This window comes from Histomonas meleagridis, assembly GCF_020186115.1.
Source record: "Histomonas meleagridis strain 2922-C6/04-10x chromosome Unknown contig_1, whole genome shotgun sequence".
Classification (NCBI taxonomy): domain Eukaryota; phylum Parabasalia; order Tritrichomonadida; family Dientamoebidae; genus Histomonas; species Histomonas meleagridis.
In genome coordinates this window covers 983,595-1,001,632 of record NW_027150746.1, presented here as the reverse complement: position 1 = coordinate 1,001,632, position 18,038 = coordinate 983,595, and the positions used below count along the sequence as shown (strand labels likewise).

At 30.9% G+C, this 18,038-nt stretch overlaps 4 protein-coding genes across 4 annotated transcripts; 2 read left to right on the top strand and 2 right to left on the bottom strand.

Annotated features, from left to right (window-relative positions):
- Positions 1-916: 916 nt before the first annotated feature.
- Positions 917-1,435, bottom strand: GO595_000277 (uncharacterized protein; the record flags this gene model as incomplete). The annotated part of the gene is made up of 1 exon (XM_067915711.1): positions 917-1,435. The coding sequence occupies one exon, from the start codon at positions 1,433-1,435 to the stop codon at positions 917-919; it is 519 nt and encodes a 172-aa protein (XP_067779732.1).
- Positions 1,436-5,110: 3,675 nt separating this feature from the next.
- On the top strand, positions 5,111-9,979 carry GO595_000276 (uncharacterized protein; the record flags this gene model as incomplete). The annotated part of the gene is made up of 2 exons (XM_067915700.1): positions 5,111-6,040; positions 6,203-9,979. The coding sequence occupies 2 exons, from the start codon at positions 5,111-5,113 to the stop codon at positions 9,977-9,979; spliced, it is 4,707 nt and encodes a 1,568-aa protein (XP_067779731.1).
- Positions 9,980-11,240: 1,261 nt separating this feature from the next.
- Positions 11,241-12,140, top strand: GO595_000275 (putative cytosolic iron-sulfur protein assembly protein Ciao1; the record flags this gene model as incomplete). The annotated part of the gene is made up of 1 exon (XM_067915689.1): positions 11,241-12,140. One exon carries the CDS (start codon positions 11,241-11,243, stop codon positions 12,138-12,140), a length of 900 nt encoding a protein of 299 aa, XP_067779730.1.
- A 2,469-nt stretch (positions 12,141-14,609) lies between these two features.
- Positions 14,610-15,059, bottom strand: GO595_000274 (putative Ran-specific GTPase-activating protein; the record flags this gene model as incomplete). The annotated part of the gene is made up of 1 exon (XM_067915678.1): positions 14,610-15,059. One exon carries the CDS (start codon positions 15,057-15,059, stop codon positions 14,610-14,612), a length of 450 nt encoding a protein of 149 aa, XP_067779729.1.
- Between the last annotated feature and the right edge of the window lie 2,979 nt (positions 15,060-18,038).

Below are 18,038 nucleotides of genomic sequence, written 5' to 3'. Positions count from 1 at the left end.
ACTTAAGCAGAACAATCAATAATCATAAGCTCCCCAGTGTAAGGCTCAAGAACTTCCCAATTTGAATCTATCCAGCTGTAAATTCCTTGAAACGTAGTAAATTGATCAGAACTATATGGAACATTTGACATTGAAGAAAGAGCTTTGGCAACCTCTGTTAATTTGTTTGAGCGTGAAAGATTATCAGGCAAAATTTTTTGGAGATAATTACATGCATCTTGATTAGTCATGTTTTCTTGAAGCTCTTGGATGTATTGTCCTTTTTCCGATGCTACAATTCCATGTAAATCAAATGCTGAATTATGAGAATCCTGTCTATTAATTGAAATTAAATCATCTCTTAATGCTTGTAGATTGATTTGTAGCTGTCTGCGGTCTTGTTCATTTGTTGAAACCATCTCAATGATTCTTGTTAAAACAGAGAAAAATGCTTGATTTTGGTTCATTTTTTATTTTGACTAACTTCGTTCAACAATAAGTTTTTTCTCCAATGATAAATCGAAGAAAATTCATTCGATAATGCATGAAGTTCCCAAAACAATTGATTAATATCAATTTCAATTTCAATTTTCAAATAAATTATATAAAAATTTAAGTTCAACATGTCTTTCAAAATTTCACGATATCAAGGAAAAAAATCAACATTTATCACAAACATCATACTTAACTAACTCAAGTGCATTCTTGATAAAAGATTTTTCCAAATAAAAACACATGATTTTTTTAAAGCAAAATTCTTTTTTTTTTGAAGTCACATGAAACTATTGATTACCAAATAATTTATAAATAGATTGTTTATAAACCGGATTGGATCAAATGCCAAAAAACAAAGAAGTTCTCCATCAAAAAGATTTCAATAATAAAAAATCGTTTTCTATTGAAAATTAGTATCGTTGTATTGAAACCACATATCGTTCTATATGCAATGAACTTTAACCTCAGCGAACATTATCTCTAAATTATGAAGCTCTTGTACAAAAGACATTACTTCTTCAAAGTCCATTTCGATTTTGATTCTTTTCATCCAAAAAAATTCCGAATCTTTGTCTGGAGAATATTGCTTAATTTGACGTTTCATCAGAGCATCTTGAAACACAGCAACAGAAACAATATCTAAAGGCAAAGATTCTATGTCATCACTGACAACAAGAAATAAAATTAAGTTGTGAACCGCAATGTCACGCATTGCTCTGAAATCTCTTAATGTTGGATCATTCGGACGAATAGGATTACGCATAAGAAGGTGCCATTCGTTGAACCATTTGAATGGCGTTTCGGTAATAAATTCCCATTTAATGGTTGTGAGGAAGTCGAGTTCGGCTTGGATTCCAATTGATTTAAACCTTTGAAATTCTTCTTCGTTTTGTTCTTTGGGCGTTATTATGTCACATGTACTACCAAAAAATTCTTTTTGTTCTTCTGATAGTCTATCCATGATTTTGCAAAAAATCATATGATGTTGTTCAAATTTTATATTTATTTTAAACTGCTTGGATGTAACAAATACAGATGCAAAAAGAACTGTTATTCTATCCAACCTGTTTTGGATAATATCTGAATTTGAATAATATTTGGCTAAATATAAAAAGGCTGTTGTAAGAAAAGGTGACATTGAAACAATATCACGACCAAATTTTTGGTTTGTTATTTGCGCATATTTGTATAGGATATTCCATGATTCGATTCGATGCCTGCGAGACCAATCCCTTTGTGTCTCCATTTGGCGGTTTATCCCGTCACTTTTTAAACGCACTCCAACATGAAACAAGTAAACCATGGAAATATAGTTACTAAAAAAAATGATAAAACTCTTTTATGTATGAATTTTATATTTAGGAAATATTACCTCCAAATAATAGGAAAGTTAGTTACACACAAGAAGAGTTTAACACAGATAATTCAATATATTGATGATATCAATTACAATAAATAAGGATACTTTCCGAAAATTAACAAAATGGATTCCATGCTTTTGGATGTTGTAGTAGGAATTATAATTGATTATATAGGGAAAAATGAAAAATTTCTTTTAATCGACCGTTTAATTCATTTTTTTTCAGGTTGAAACACTCAAAATGTTTTTAGCATTTCTTTTTGCAATTTACTTTTCAATTTCTTCTCAAACTTTTGTTGAAGAAAATGGAACACTTATTCTTAGCAAAGCTGATCTTGAGAATACAAATTATAAAAAGTATCAAAATGTTACAAACATAATCGAATTTACAGATGATGTTACCACAATTCCTGCCAATGCATTTTCCGAATGGACATTTCTGAAATCAGTTACAATCGGATTAACGATCACATCAATTGGAAATTCCTCATTTTTCAACTGTTATAACCTAAGTTACATAGCCATTGGTGAACGTGTTCAAACCATTGGCTCATTTTCTTTTTCAAGTGCTATCATTTCAAGTATCACAATTCCCAGTTCCGTCACGACAATAGGAAATTCAGCCTTTAGCCTTTGTGAAAGCTTAGAAAAAATAACATTTTGTCCTGGCAAACTCATAATTTGTGACAATTGTTTTGAATCATGTACAAGTTTAATCAGCGTTGATTTATTATCAGTTACTTCACTTGGTTCTGAATGTTTTTCTTTTTGTCTTTTACTTGAAACGGTAGTTTTAAGTGAAAATCTTCAAACAATAGGCGACAAATCATTTACATATTGTAATGAATTAACACAAATCATAATTCCAAGCTCCGTAACATTCATAGGGTCTAGTGTCTTTTCACATTGCAAACATTTAACAACAATTATCTTTAAAGACAGCAAAATTTCGAGTGTAAATTCATTTTGTTTTTCGTCATCAAACATTTCAGAGATAAAACTTCCAAATTCAGTCAAATCCATTGAATCTTCAGCTTTCAGAGAGTGTAAAAACTTACAAAAAGTGGAATTAAATAACGGTCTCCAATCTATTTCTGATCGTTCATTTCAAAGTTGTCTTTTATTAAAGGAAATAATCATCCCAAACTCAGTTCTCTCTATAGGAAATTCATCATTTTATAAATGTAAGCAATTAACAGATGTTAAATTATCAAATTCAATTTCAATTATTGAATTAGAAACATTTAGTACATGTTCGAAATTACGTAAAATTTTAATTCCAAATTCAGTTAATGTCATTGGTTCATATTCATTTTATAGATGTACAGCTTTAACAGAAGTTATCATTGGAGAAAATGTTGAAATTATTGAAAATTATGTTTTTTGTTATTGCGAAAATTTGTTGAACATTACAATACCAACAACAGTTCGATTCATTGGAAACTCTGTTTTTGATTATTGTTATAATTTAAGTTATATTTCAGTTTCCGAAAATAATTTATATTTTTCCAATTATAATGAAGACGGAGTTCTTTACAATAAAAACTTTTCGAAAATTATTCGTTATCCATCAGCAAATAAAAATGAAATTTATGAAATTTCGGATTCTGTTAATATAATTTCCGAATTTTCATTTTCTTTTTCATCTAATTTAATGTCAATTGTTATTGGAAGAAATGTAATTAAAATCGAAAAATATTCGTTTTATAAATGTGATAACTTAAAATGTGTTTATTTTTATGGTATAAATGAGCCGAATTTTAATGTTTCTTTGTTCGAGTATACAAATGTTTCGAATGTAATGGTTCGAAATGTTTATGTTTCGAACACATTTTGTGGTATAAATGTAACAAAAGGTAAAATAATTAATGGATGCCCAGATAACAACGTGATTACTGATAATGGAAAAAATAATAAGAAAATTTTGATTGTGGCAATAACTTTCGGCGCTGTCGCCCTTATTATTATAATAGTGGTGATTCTTGTCGTTGTAAGAAGACTTCGATATAATGAAAATTTGTATGTATCCGAAAAAGCTTTGCTTTCGAGAGTGTAAAATATAGTATAATAAAAATGGATTTGTTTAATTTTAGATTAAAAACTAATTGATGTGTAAATATTTGCGTTATTAAATGTCAATATTTATGATATTTTAAGAAATAAATGTTACATTTATTCGAATACATTTTCTAACCCTGTTTTATTCACTAAATCAAAAATAACAAATAATATTATTCATGTCTGTTTTTTTATCACTTATATAAACATTTATTATTATTAAAAAATATGTATACATTAATAAAATTTTGTTTAATTGTATTTTTGAATATTTATTCACATTTAAGTACATTGTTTATTAATCTCCTTTTTCTCATTTATCTATTTAACTAAATCAGAAATATCTTTTTCTAATGCACTTATAAGTGAGGTTTGACATATATCAAATAATTATCAAATATTGTTCTAAAATATCAAATTACTGAAATAAATTTCAGATGAAACCAATAAATATCTCTAACATTAATATCAGTTTTTTCTCGTTCTTAAAGTAAAATAACCACATCTATATGAACTCTTTCAGATGCTTTTATAAGTGCTGCTTGAAATAATCTACATAAATTCCAAATATTATTATAAAATATAATCATAAGCGAAAGCGACATAACTTATCGCTTACAATTTATATTTAAGGAAACAAATGCATTTAAGCATTCTGATTTAACATGAATTTGATTTACTCGAATGTATAAAATGACTTCAGATGAAAATTTTATTCAAATGTGAATCACTTTTTTGTGAAATTTTGATATCCAGAAAAAACCGATACATATTCAATCAATTCTCTTCTCCAATTTCTCAAAAATTAAAATAATTTCAAACAGCCGCATTCAAATGAAAATCTCCGGAAAATCCATCAATACACCACAGACAGCGCAACACAAATCATCCGAACAATAACACAATTCATCGCCGACTCAAAGCGCATCCAAATCCACATAAGTTATACATAAAATAAAATCAAATTCGATAACATCAAATTCCTTATCCCAGAATCTGCAACTCTCAGATTGAGGAACTCTGTTCGCATCAAAACAAAAGTTTTTCTGTTCAAAAACCGCCCCAAACGGTTATCATCATTGAGAAATGTCTCTGGTAGACAAAGCATTGCTTTCCCAATTCAAAGACAACATCGACTTTTACATCGAGAAGCCCATTGCGTGCTGCAAAGTCACGAAAATTGGGCATAAAAAGCACAAAAGCAAACGAATATTTCTTATGACAGAAGTCTCTTTTTCTTTTTATGCGAAAGCAAAGCTCGGAAAGAAATACGAACTCAACAAGCGGATGAATTACTTTTCGATCCGAGGGCTTACTCTTATACCGAAGAAAAGTTTAGATTTCAAATGTGATGATGAAAAATTTTCTCTCACAAAATGCGATGTAGATGAAATAGGTAATGCGCTACGAAGACATCTATGCACATTTCTCAAGGTAAATGAGTTACCAGACTTTGATTTCCCGAACAAAGAAAATCCAAATGTTCAACTAAGCCCAGGCCTTCGATTCTTAGCAAAAAAGTTCAATGATCTTCAAGTCATTTCGCATAATGACATCGATCTTCTTCATGAATACTTTGCCAAATCGCCGAAAGCATTTATCGCATCTTATTTCAAATCTTTTCTGCCTTACTTAGATCTTCTCTTAAACGCAGTTTCCGTTGCACCTTCGATCAAAGTTCTTATTATCGACGTCGAAACTACAAATGCAATTGCAAGTTCATTAGCAAATTTGATCAGATTAAATACAACGTTCACAGAATTGATTTTCGCAGCGCCAATTAAAGGCGATACTTCGTCAATAGCTGCTGCCTTTTCAAGAGAACCACCATCGCCAATTGATTCACTTAAAATACGCGATTTCAAAATTGATGAAAACACAATCAATTCCATTGTCCAAATTCTTTCTGTACAAACACTTCATACTCTTCAATTAAAGCGTTGTCTTAAAGGTGATTATTGCCGTCAATTTTTCAACAAATTAGATACAAATAGTCGATTCAAAGACATTCAATCATTAGACTTAACATCGACAGATGGCATTGATGTTGAGAAGCTATTCCCATTAATTGGTAAAATCCGTCATCTAAAACTTAAAAGTTGTGACTTAGAAGTATCACAAGTATTAGAGGCGCTTGTCACTTTTCACGTAAACAAAATTGAAAGCATCGATCTATCGTTCAACTCTGGCAAAATCAAATTCACTCACTTTCAATCACTACCGGCGTCACTTTCTAATATAAAGTTAGATGAAGTTGATTGGCAATTTGAAATCTTTTTGGAAATATTCAAAGCTTTAATTGGACATGAGCCAGCCGGTACCGGGTATTCAATTTCGATAGCTAATGCAAGTTTTCATACGGGTACATGGAATAAGTTCTTCGAAGGATTATCGAAACAAGTTAATACATGTCTAAGTTCATTTAATTGGACAGATAATCCACTTGATCAACGTTTATTCTTTTGGTTGAATAGTTTACCTGCGTTAAATACAGTGATATTTAATGAATGTTTGAAAGATGATCGACGTATAATTCCACGACTCACAAACTTCATCGAGAAAGCAACGAAATTAAGGGAATTAATTATCGATGAAGACGATGATTATGTAATTAAAAGTGCCGATGCTAAATCAATTATCAGTTCATTAAAACGTAATTATTCATTGGTAACAGTATCATTTAAAGGACAACGTTTTGATGATGAAATCATTAGAGATATGGGCGAAGTGTTGTTAGCTAATCGACGTATTACTACTTTAAATTATAACTTCTTAGGCGCTGAAAGTATTAAATCGATTTTGTACTTCTTCCAATCATTAGTAGATAGAGGTATTAAGTTACAAATTGATTGGCCTGAAAGTACTATTAAGGCATTAGGTAGAATAGACCCTAATGATATGAAGGACTTAAAAGAGGCATATGATATAGTAATTAAAGGTAACAAAAACATTAAGCCGCCATTCAAGTCAACTGTTTTCGCTGATGAAAATGGTGAAATTCCTTTAGCAGCTGCGACTGTAGAAAAAGTGGGCAAAAGTGGTTTGAATTATAATGCGAATCGACCAGTGAATTTACCGCCGCCGCCACCTCAAACCACTAATATACAAAATAATTCATTACCGCCTCAGCCAAAATATATATATGTCGATGTGTCACATAGAGATGACACAAGAACTCATGGCGAATATAAACCTGAAAATAATGTGTCGAAATTACCTTCTGAACTAGTCGAACAATTATATCCCGAACTTGCTAAAAATAGAAATAACAGACCAATGAATTCACCGCCTTCTTCACCTCAACAACAACAGCAACAGCAACAACAACAAATTGCTCGCCCAGGTATATTACCACCCCCTTTGGTAACTCCCCCACCACCACCAAAAAGAACTTCATTACAAAATGAAACTAATCAAATGAATGATGATGACAATAGAAGAAAAACTGCTTCGTTCGATCATAAAAATATGCAACAAAATCAATTCTCGAATAGAAATGTTCCTAAGTCACCAATTGAATTTGGTGATTTACCATCTGTACCTGGCATGAGTTTGGATTTGCCTCCTGCTCCGAATGGAATTAACAATTTGCCACCGCCTCCTGGAATGATGAACTTGGACTTGCCGCCGCCACCTCAAACAGGTATCGACTTACCTCCGCCACCAAGCAGAGGAAGTAATATAAGTGATTTACCGCCTCCACCTGGAAAAATGAACTTAGACTTACCACCGCCGCCTCAAACAGGTATTCATGATTTACCGCCACCGCCTGGAAAAATGAACTTAGACTTACCTCCGCCACCAAGCAGAGGAAGTAATATAAGTGATTTACCGCCTCCACCTGGAAAAATGAACTTAGACTTACCACCGCCGCCTCAAACAGGTATTCATGATTTACCGCCACCGCCTGGAAAAATGAACTTAGACTTACCTCCGCCACCAAGCAGAGGAAGTAATATAAGTGATTTACCGCCTCCACCTGGAAAAATGAACTTAGACTTACCACCGCCTCCTCAAACAGGTATTAATGATTTGCCACCACCACCGAAAATGATGAATTTAGATTTACCACCGCCTCCTCAAACAGGTATTGGTAATTTGCCTCCTCCTCCACCAAGTAGAGGAAGTAGCATCAGCGATTTACCACCGCCACCTGGAATGATGAACTTAGATTTACCACCGCCACCAAGTAGAGGCAATAGCATTAGTGATTTACCGCCACCACCGAAAATGATGAATTTGGATTTACCACCACCTCCTAAAACAGGTATTAGTGATTTGCCTCCACCACCACAAAGTAGAGGAAGTAGTATCAGTGATTTACCACCACCACCCGGAATGATGAATTTGGATTTGCCTCCTCCGCCAACCAGAGGCAGCAGTATTAAAGATCTACCTCCGCCACCTCCAATTAGAGGCAGCGGTAGCAGTGATTTACCGCCTCCACCAATCAGAGGAAGTAGTATCGACGATTTACCACCACCTCCTACAATGATGAGCTTAGATTTACCACCGCCACCTCAAACAGCAATTAGTGACTTACCACCACCACCGAATAGGAGTGGCATTAGTGACTTACCGCCGCCACCCGGAATGAACTTTGATTTACCACCTCCGCCACAAGCAGGCATTGATTTGCCAACTCCTCAAAGTCGGAATAGTATTAATGACTTACCACCGCCACCAGGAATGAACTTTAATTTACCACCTCCATCGATAATTGCGAGTGAACCAGAAGAAACAGTACAACGTTCATCATCACCTATTCCACCACCAATTGAAATTAATGATTTACCGCCAATACCTACACAAGGTAATATGAGTATTTTACCGCCTCCGCCTACAATGTTAAATAATGATTTACCACTACCTCCAACTCAAAATAAAATCGATTTACCACCACCGCCAACAATGACTAATAATGATTTACCATTACCGCCATCACAAAATAAAATCGATTTACCTCCGCCACCTAAAATGGTAAATAATGATTTACCTTTACCACCACCATCAGAAGGACGAATAGAATTACCACCACCACCAATGGGAATGAATAATGATTTACCTCCTCCACCTCCTTCAGATGGTCGAATGGATTTACCACCACCACCAATTATGATGAGTAGTGGCGATTTACCACCACCACCAATGATGATGAGTAGTGGCGATTTACCTCCGCCACCAATTATGATGAGTAGTGGCGATTTACCAATAGGTGAAAAAATCGATTTACCACCACCACCAGCGATTATGACTAATGAGATCCAATCTATTGATAAAGATGATGAATATGTACCTAATTCTACAGGATTATCATTTGATGGATTTAATGGTAATAAGAAATCAAACAAACAAAAAGGTAATATCGCACCTAAGTTTTCATTAGCAGATTTGCCTAAATTCGATCAACAATCAAGTGAATTACCTCCACCTCCACCAATGTCTATAAATATCGATAGTACACTTAGGCCAAGTACATTTGATATAGATCTTCCACCTCCACCAATTGATGATAATATGCAATTTCCGCCAATGCCAACAGATAATAAGAATCAACATCATGGTGATATACCTCCACCACAATCATCAATCTTTAATAAGTTATTAAATCAAAAGCCTCCTCCACCTTCAACAGTTAAAAATAATAATATAAATATTCCTCCTCCTCCTCCAATTAAAGGTGGTAATCTAAATATTCCTCCACCACCTATTAAAAATGGTAATTTGAATATTCCTCCTCCACCTATTAAGTCTAAAATTAATATTCCGCCACCTCCTGTAAGTGTAACTAAGAATGCTTCTTCAAATATTAATATCCCTCCACCTCCTAAATTTGCAAATAAAGTGAATATCCCACCTCCACCTTCGAATTTGCCACCTCCTCCTTCCAAAGTGAATCTTCCTCCTCCTCCTCCAACAATTAATGAACAACCTGTTGAAAGATATTTGACGAATTCAAGACCAACGGATAATTTCCCATTGCCTAAATTAAGACCTCAAAATAGACAATTAAAGAGATATCAACCACCTGCCCAAAATATACCGTTGATGGCTCAGTTTGGTTTCGGAAATCTTGGATTCCATTGAGTTGTTTTTGGAATCAACAAGAAATTTTGTGGATTTTTATTTTATTTTTGATGCGATTTTGATGCCGGTGACCGTTAAAATGATTTTTACATCATTAATATAACTAAAAGAATATCTGAATTATTTGTTTTTGTTCCATTGGTATAATTTGCTAAAGCTTTTTTAAACATTAAGAAAAGAAACATTTTACAAAATTTCACATTTTTCCAGATTAATGAATACTGCAAGTGATTAATACTAAAAAAATTCATGGTTGTTTTGATCAAAATGAGGTTTTATTCATTTTTGATATTTAGATGCTATATGAATTTTAATCGAAAACTTTTATACTAAAAGAAAAGCAGTGTCACTTTTTAGATAAGGGTTTTGATCAAAATGAATAAACAAACTCAACAAAAAATTGATGAAAACGCAAATAAAGAAGAAGAACTTCCAAATCTTTCTTCATTTCAAAAAGACCCTTGCTTTGTTCCTCAAGTAATTCCAAATGATATTTTCCCAACCAATTTACCAAATATTCCAACACAAGCTGATATTCTAAAACAAAAATATGAACGTGCTCTATTCGCAGGAATAGATATTATTCCTAATGTTCCTTATGATTTAGCTGATTATCAACCGCAAAATCCCATAAATGTTCCGAATTATTTCCCACAAATTCCAAATATGAAATTACTGCAACCAGAGTTCATGAGTAATTTTGATAATTTAACTCTGTTTTACATATTTTATTATTTTCCAGGAACACAATTTCAGTTTTTTGCTGGAAAAGAACTCAAGAAACGTGATTGGGTATTTCATACAAAACAACAAAATTGGTATCATAGACTTACAGAACCTGTAGAAGTAACTCCAGACTATCATATTGCAAAATATGAATATTTTGATCATTCATCCAATGGAAATGTTTGGTGTATCAAGCAAATTAGTGCATTTAAGTTTGAATTTATATATTTAGAAAATTAATAAATGAATAAATTTTTTTTTTTTATGATCTCTAGCTCTTATTAAAAAAAATTATACGCTGCTGTGATGGGCGAATAATCAGAACATGTTTATGTTTCATTTTTATTTCGGTAAAAAATTGATCATATGCAAATGCAATATCAATTTTTTTTTTTTTAGAATTCAAAGAAATTTTTTTCTGTTTTACTTCTTTGTGTGTTAGTAAAAATAAATTATTATTCAAAGCTTCTTCTGAAGAAAATATTTTATGGAAAGAAAAAAACGATAAAATATTTGCGGTTTTAGGCAACTTTGGATGGCTTTAGTCGAGGAAAGAGATTCTTTAATTCTAGATCTTTCATGGCATCCTTCTGGAAACTTTATCGCTACTGTTGGAAGTGATGGAATTTTGCATGTGTTTTCATGCGAAAATGAGAAATTCACAAAAATTTTCCAATTCAAAAAAAGTCGGTCACTTAGAAGATGTGAATGGTCACCAAATGGTCAACACCTCGCAATTGCATGCTTTGATGGGAAAGCAACAATTTTTGAATTTTCTCAAGAAAATTTACAATTTAAAAACATTGGTAATCTTGAAGGGCAAGAAAACGAGATAAAGACAGTAAGGTGGTCTTCTGATGGTAACTATCTTGTTACATGTGGAAGAGATAAATCAGCATGGGTATGGTCATTCAAAGATCTAGATTTTACTACAATCAATAGTGAACATACTGCTGACGTTAAAGATGCAGCATTTTCACCTTCTGGTTTATTATTTGCTTCGGTTTCATTTGATGGGTCAACGAAAATTTGGGATCCAAGTTCAGAACTTGGATCACTTCAAACATTTTGTGACCACAAAGGTACTGTTTGGAGCCTTGCATTTAATCCAGAAAACTCTGATTTAGCAACAATTGGTGAAGACGGAAAAGTGACACTCTATCGTACTGATGGAGAAAATTATTCGAAACTCAATCAAATATCACTTCAAGAGGAATTAGATCCGCTCTATTCTATTGTCTTCGTTGATGGCTATTGGGTTGCTGCCGGAGCTGATCGAATTCTTTATTTTGTTGATCCCGAATGTACGAAAGTTGTAAGAGAAGTTAAAACAAAACACATCGGAGATATAAACTGTGCAAAGCCTAATCCTATTAATCCAAGGAAAATAGCAACAGGAAGCGATGATGGAACTGTTATTATCATAGATGTCTAAATTTTTATTTAGAATTTTGTTTTAAAATTATATTCGTCATTACAAAAAAGCTTTCGATTGTTAATGTTCAATTTTTAGAATAATAAAATTATGGATTTGAAAAATTAAAAAAATTATTTTCTGATTTCAAGAAATTTTGAACCTTGTATTTGCTATGAAATCAATGATTTAATACCAGTCATAAGTTTAGTTTTTTTCCACCAAATTTATATCCAATAAGTGTAAAAGTTTATATCATGTCCACAAGATATTAAATTTGTTAATAATAATTTTGTTTTTCATGAAGGAGTAGAATTTGACCAAATTTTTTAACATAGGTGCTAAATAATATTATCCATGAAAAGAAGAATGAAATCATCATGTTAAATATTCATTACAATATTAATTGTCACATTCAAAACATTAAAACATGAAAAGTTTGTAAAAACTAAATACATTAATTTAAAACATGAAAAGAAATAGTTAAATGGATAAAAACAAAAAAAATCAATAAAAGAGTTATGCAACTAAACATTTTTAAGCGCTAAAGGTAATGTGAATATTTATTTATTTAATATCCTTTCTTTGGAAGAAAACGTATATATCAACGAGAATCCAAATTGTATTCCACTTATATATGTTAATTGGAACTTTGCAAAATACTTTTGCTAAAAGAACAATTGGAACATTTGCAATTAATAACATGAGAAGGCTTAGCTTAGAACCAACAAAAGATGTGAGAACCCAAGTCATTGACGCCCCAGCAATAGCTGTCAATACTCCATATATCATCTGGCGCGGGGTATGATATCCGCCTAAATATGTAAATATGCAATTAACACAAAGTAAAATGCTTAGTAGATAATAATATATTTTGTGAAGAAAGTTTTTATGTTTTCCTGATCGAAAATAATTGAATGACCATACTAATAAGAAATATACATTAACAAAAGTATGACCAGATACAGAGTTGGGAACAGTTGAACATCTGTAATCTCCGATATAAAGTTTTAATAAGAAAGTAATATATATAAAAGTAATAAAAACTCCAAATATTATCGCTAACTTTACTTTCCAAATAGATTGTCGAGATGTAATGATAAGCTGATAGATACCATAAAGGAGTGAAAGTAAAACACCAATTCCAAACAATTTATGAGAGTTTGGAATATCAATTTTTGGAAAGCATTCGTCAAGAGGCATTTTATCCAAACAAACTATGTTAATAATTCCATCGTATGTAAACTGTTCAAAAATGGCATAGTGAAAAGAACGTTTAAATCCAAGAGTATGGAAATTCCTAAAGCTGTACGAGATAGGTGGACTTTACCTGAAAATGAACCACTTCGCCAAGCAGTTGTTGTTTTCAGAGGAAACTCTAAGAAGGAATGGTTACTTCAAGTTTTTCAAAAAGTTCAACTTCTGATTATAAATGGAGAGAGCACAGATATAATTGATGGATCTTTCTACCTCACAACAAAAAGGTTGGCGTTTTTACCAAAAAATACATTTCCACATCCAAGTTTTGTTCAAGCAACTTTTGATAAAATTCATAGCATTAGTGGATCACGAACTGATCTAGAAATCGCAATCCGAAGTACAGAATCTTCTATTGTTATTTTCCAATTTCCAACAGAACTTTCTTTATATAAGTGCTTTAATTTATTAAGATCATTATCAGAAATTACAAGACTAGATCAAGACCAATTCAAAAGTTCAATATCGAAGCTTGCTTCCGCAGAAACTTTTGATGAAACTCCTTTTTCCTCTATTGAATGTGAATTTCCAAAATGTACAAATGAACAGAAAGAAACTGAAAACAGAAAAGTTAAAAAACGATCTCGAAGGAAATCTTTTTCACATTCGAGGCACCCTACAACCATTTCATACATTAAGTCATTTCTTGATTATTGCAATAATCTTCATTTTGACATACATGCCAAGCTACGGATTCTTATATTCATTACTACACTTTCATTTAGTTTACAGTTTATACCATTTTTACCGTTAACATGTTTAGGAATTTCTGCTATTTTATTATTTAACCTATGGAAAAAGATAGAGAGAGGGAAAAAACCTTCAAGGCGCCGTTCTTCGATGACTGGCGAAATCGCAACCATCGAATTCTTCCTCAACGATTGGTTTAATTGGGGGTGCCCCGAAAAATCAACAAAACTTTTGCGGTTGTCACTTTTCTTGTTTGCGTCGTGGGCTTTACTTCCAAATCAGCTCTATATATTGACATGTTTCGGGTTTTATTTTTTCCTGGTAATAATGCCATTAAAGAAAAGCCATTTATTCACTAGGGTAATCCATGGTTTTTGGTTTTGCACATGATTAAATTTGAATTGTTTGAACAGCATCAAATTATTTTATTAAATAAAAATTATTTTTTATATGATATCGCTTAAAATAATAATTATATTTGATTTCTTAAAAAAAGATGTGATTGGATTTAATAAAGTGAAAAAAAAAGTTGAATAATTTTCTTTATTTAAGAAGTTTCTTATTTTCTTCTAATGCTTCTTGATACTTAGCAATGAACTCTTGATTTAATTCTGGAGTAATAAAGCGGAGATTGAATTGTTCTTTCTTTCCAATTTTATCAACACTAGGATTGGGGTAGTTGGTAGTGTTATAAACAATTTTACCATTTTCAAGTGGTTTTGGGAGAAGAGCTGATTCTGGTAAAATAAAATGATTTATAAAAATGTTATTAAGATCATTTTTATCTCTCATGACAATTCTGTAACGACCATTTTGAGGATTTTTGAGAATACGAACTATTCCGTTTCCAAGTTTTTCAGCATTTTTACCAACTGCATGTCCAAGAACTCCAAATTCTGTAAAAACAGCTTGCTGTGGAAGATCAGGATCACCATTTGCCATGTAGGTCTTTTTTGCATCTTCTGCTGCTTTGTGGACTTCTTCTTTACTCATTGAGTAAACTCCTTATGGCAAAGATATAAACGGTCAGAGATACTTCAACTTTAAATTCCTCAATAATTTTTCGTTGAAAATCAAAATGTATGGGCAACTTCTGGTATTGAGTTCAAATATAAATTTTTAGGCAATTTCAACTGCTGAATTTTGAGATCTCGATCTGATCAATTTTTTTCTTTTTTCTAAAATTTTCAAAAATTCTTTGGAATAATAAAACCCTTCAAGGTCTCCAATGTAAATATCATAAATTTTTTCTTGGTTTTTATTCATTATTTGGAGAAAAAGTGAAAATATGTGAAAAAATCAAACATTTCAATGTTAATTCAAATGAATCTTTATATTTCGAGTGGCGATGTGATTTTATTTTTAATGCATTAATATAAGTGATATTTTTTTCATAAGTACATATATATCAGCATTATTTAAATTGTTAAAAATAAGAAATTTTTGTTTCAAAATAAGGTGAAGTGACAAATTGAGGTGTGATTTTTTCGAATTTTTTGATTTTTTAATGCAATGTTAAAATTATTACGAATTGCGCTTCATGACTATAATCTACTTTGCTGTTACTTTAAAATACCTAGTTGTTTTTGTTAAAAATTAAATGAGAAGATGAAAACAAACTCTTTTTCGATTTTTCATTATTTCTGATAAATTCATCGATAAATACTTTTAAATCTAATTTTATTATTATATTCAAGTAGGTAATATTGAATTTTATGTCTTATTAAAATATATCTGCATAATCCATAGATATTATCATTTTTAATTTTGTTATAATAAGCGGTTATATAACCCACCCCTGTTTCTTCTTGTTTTCCGATTTTATCATCTTTATCCAAATGACTTTGCATCTGCGGACCTTCTTATTTTTATTGGTACGTCACTAAAAGTTACTCCATGCTCATTACTTCCTGGATATTGTCGAAAAGATTGTCTTCGAGTTTTTTCTTTATTAATAAAGAACCTGTTGCGACATATGAAGAAAAAGTCAGCGTCGACGAAAGACGAAATGTTTTGGTCGATTTAGCTGAGAATAGTCATAAAGAACTGTTTAAGTTTGGTCATGTTACAAATCGAAGAGATATTTTCCTTCAGGGCGATTGCGAAGAAATATGCAAACAAATAATTGATGCTTTAGGATGGACTGACGAATTTAATGAAATTCATTTGTAAATAATTTAATTGATTATCAAAAAGTGTAATAAAAAGACTTCATTTTCATTATTGATTGATGATACAAATTTCCGAGAAAACATATTTTTCAAAATTTTTTATTTAATGACTATTTTCTTTTTCTTCAAATCTTAATTATCCTCGTGTGATTGAAACAAATCTAATTAGATTGCCCACTTTGTCATCACTTTATTGGGATCGCGCTTTATTGCAATTTCTTTTAATTATCTCCTTTTTCATTTAGTAATTTAACTATTTCTGTATAACCATTATAAGATGCCCAAATAAGTGCTGTTTCAAATAATTTAAATGATTTCCAAATATTATTTTGAAATATAAAATTATTAAAATAAATTTCAAATAAAACAAACAAATATCTTTATCATTAATATCAATTCCTTCTTGTTCAAGAAGTAATTTAACTATTTCTATATGACCATTATAAGATGCATTTATAAGTGCTGTTTCAAATAATTTAAATAATTTCCAAATATTATTTTGAATATCATGAAATCATCATGAAATTTAATTGCTGTTTCATATGCATTTTGAAAAGATGGATGATTTTGTTCACATAAATGAATAATTTCAATGTTTCCACCTGCAACTGCATATTTACCTGTGTTATCTAATTTTGCTCCATTCATAAGTAAATATTTAAAACATTTAATTGAAGAAAAAAATGCTGCATAGTCAATTAATGTAACATTTTTTATGATTAATAAATGAATATCTTTCATAAAGTGATGGTTCAATTATTTGATTAAAGTCAAAATCATTTTGTGATGTTATTTCTTGAGATTTTTCTATTTCATCATTTCGAATTATTTTTGTTATTTCATTTGGATTATGTCCTTCCTCAATATATTTTTTATGAAGTTCCAAATCATTCTTTGAAAGTTCTTCATAATGTTTTTTTATATACTGTTTAATTCCATAGCAATAATATTCATTAATTTCTTCTTGCGTCATGTGATATGCAAAACATTCATTGGTTCTTTTATAATCAACCTTTGGACTCTGAAGAAATTTTTTTTCAAAAAGATAATAAAGAATATACTTTGATTCTTCTGAATATTTAGAAAGAAGTATACCTTCAAATACATCAAAAATTTTTGAATTAATTTTGTTGTTCTCTTCAAATATTTCAATTTGTTTTAAAAATTTTGAATAAATATCAAAGTCATTCATTCTAAACATGGAAATTGTGTATATTGTTTGGGCTAATATAAAATTGAATGAAATAGGATGATTTTCATCGAAAATGTCAATTATTGAATTTGCTGATTCTATGATATTTGTTTTAGCCAACCTAAAGAGGGTTTGCATTATTGATTGATGAACTTCGATATCATTTAATAGTTTTTGCTTCTTCATTTTATTTATGGTCCGACTTTACTAACGGTATGTATCGGCTTTTTCATTGTTTTTAACGGTTTGGGTAAATTTTGAAGCATCACATCACATCACACAACATTCTGAAGTCCTATATGTAAACTATTTAATAAAAAAAAGATTTGCAAGAGATTCCACCAGATTTAGGGAAATGTGGAAGAATTTTAGTTGAATCAGCCAAAACTAAGAATCCTGATGCATTATGTTCATTAGGAGAATATTATGAATATATTGGGAAGAGCACGAGTCTTATTCAAAGGTCTGTTGAATGTTATGAAGAAGCAATCTTAAAAAATCATACACGTTCAATGTATAACTTAAATAAATAAAATATAAAATTCATCATAAATTAATCATGAATGATATAAAAAATAAATTTTTAAAAAAATCGATTAAAAAATATAT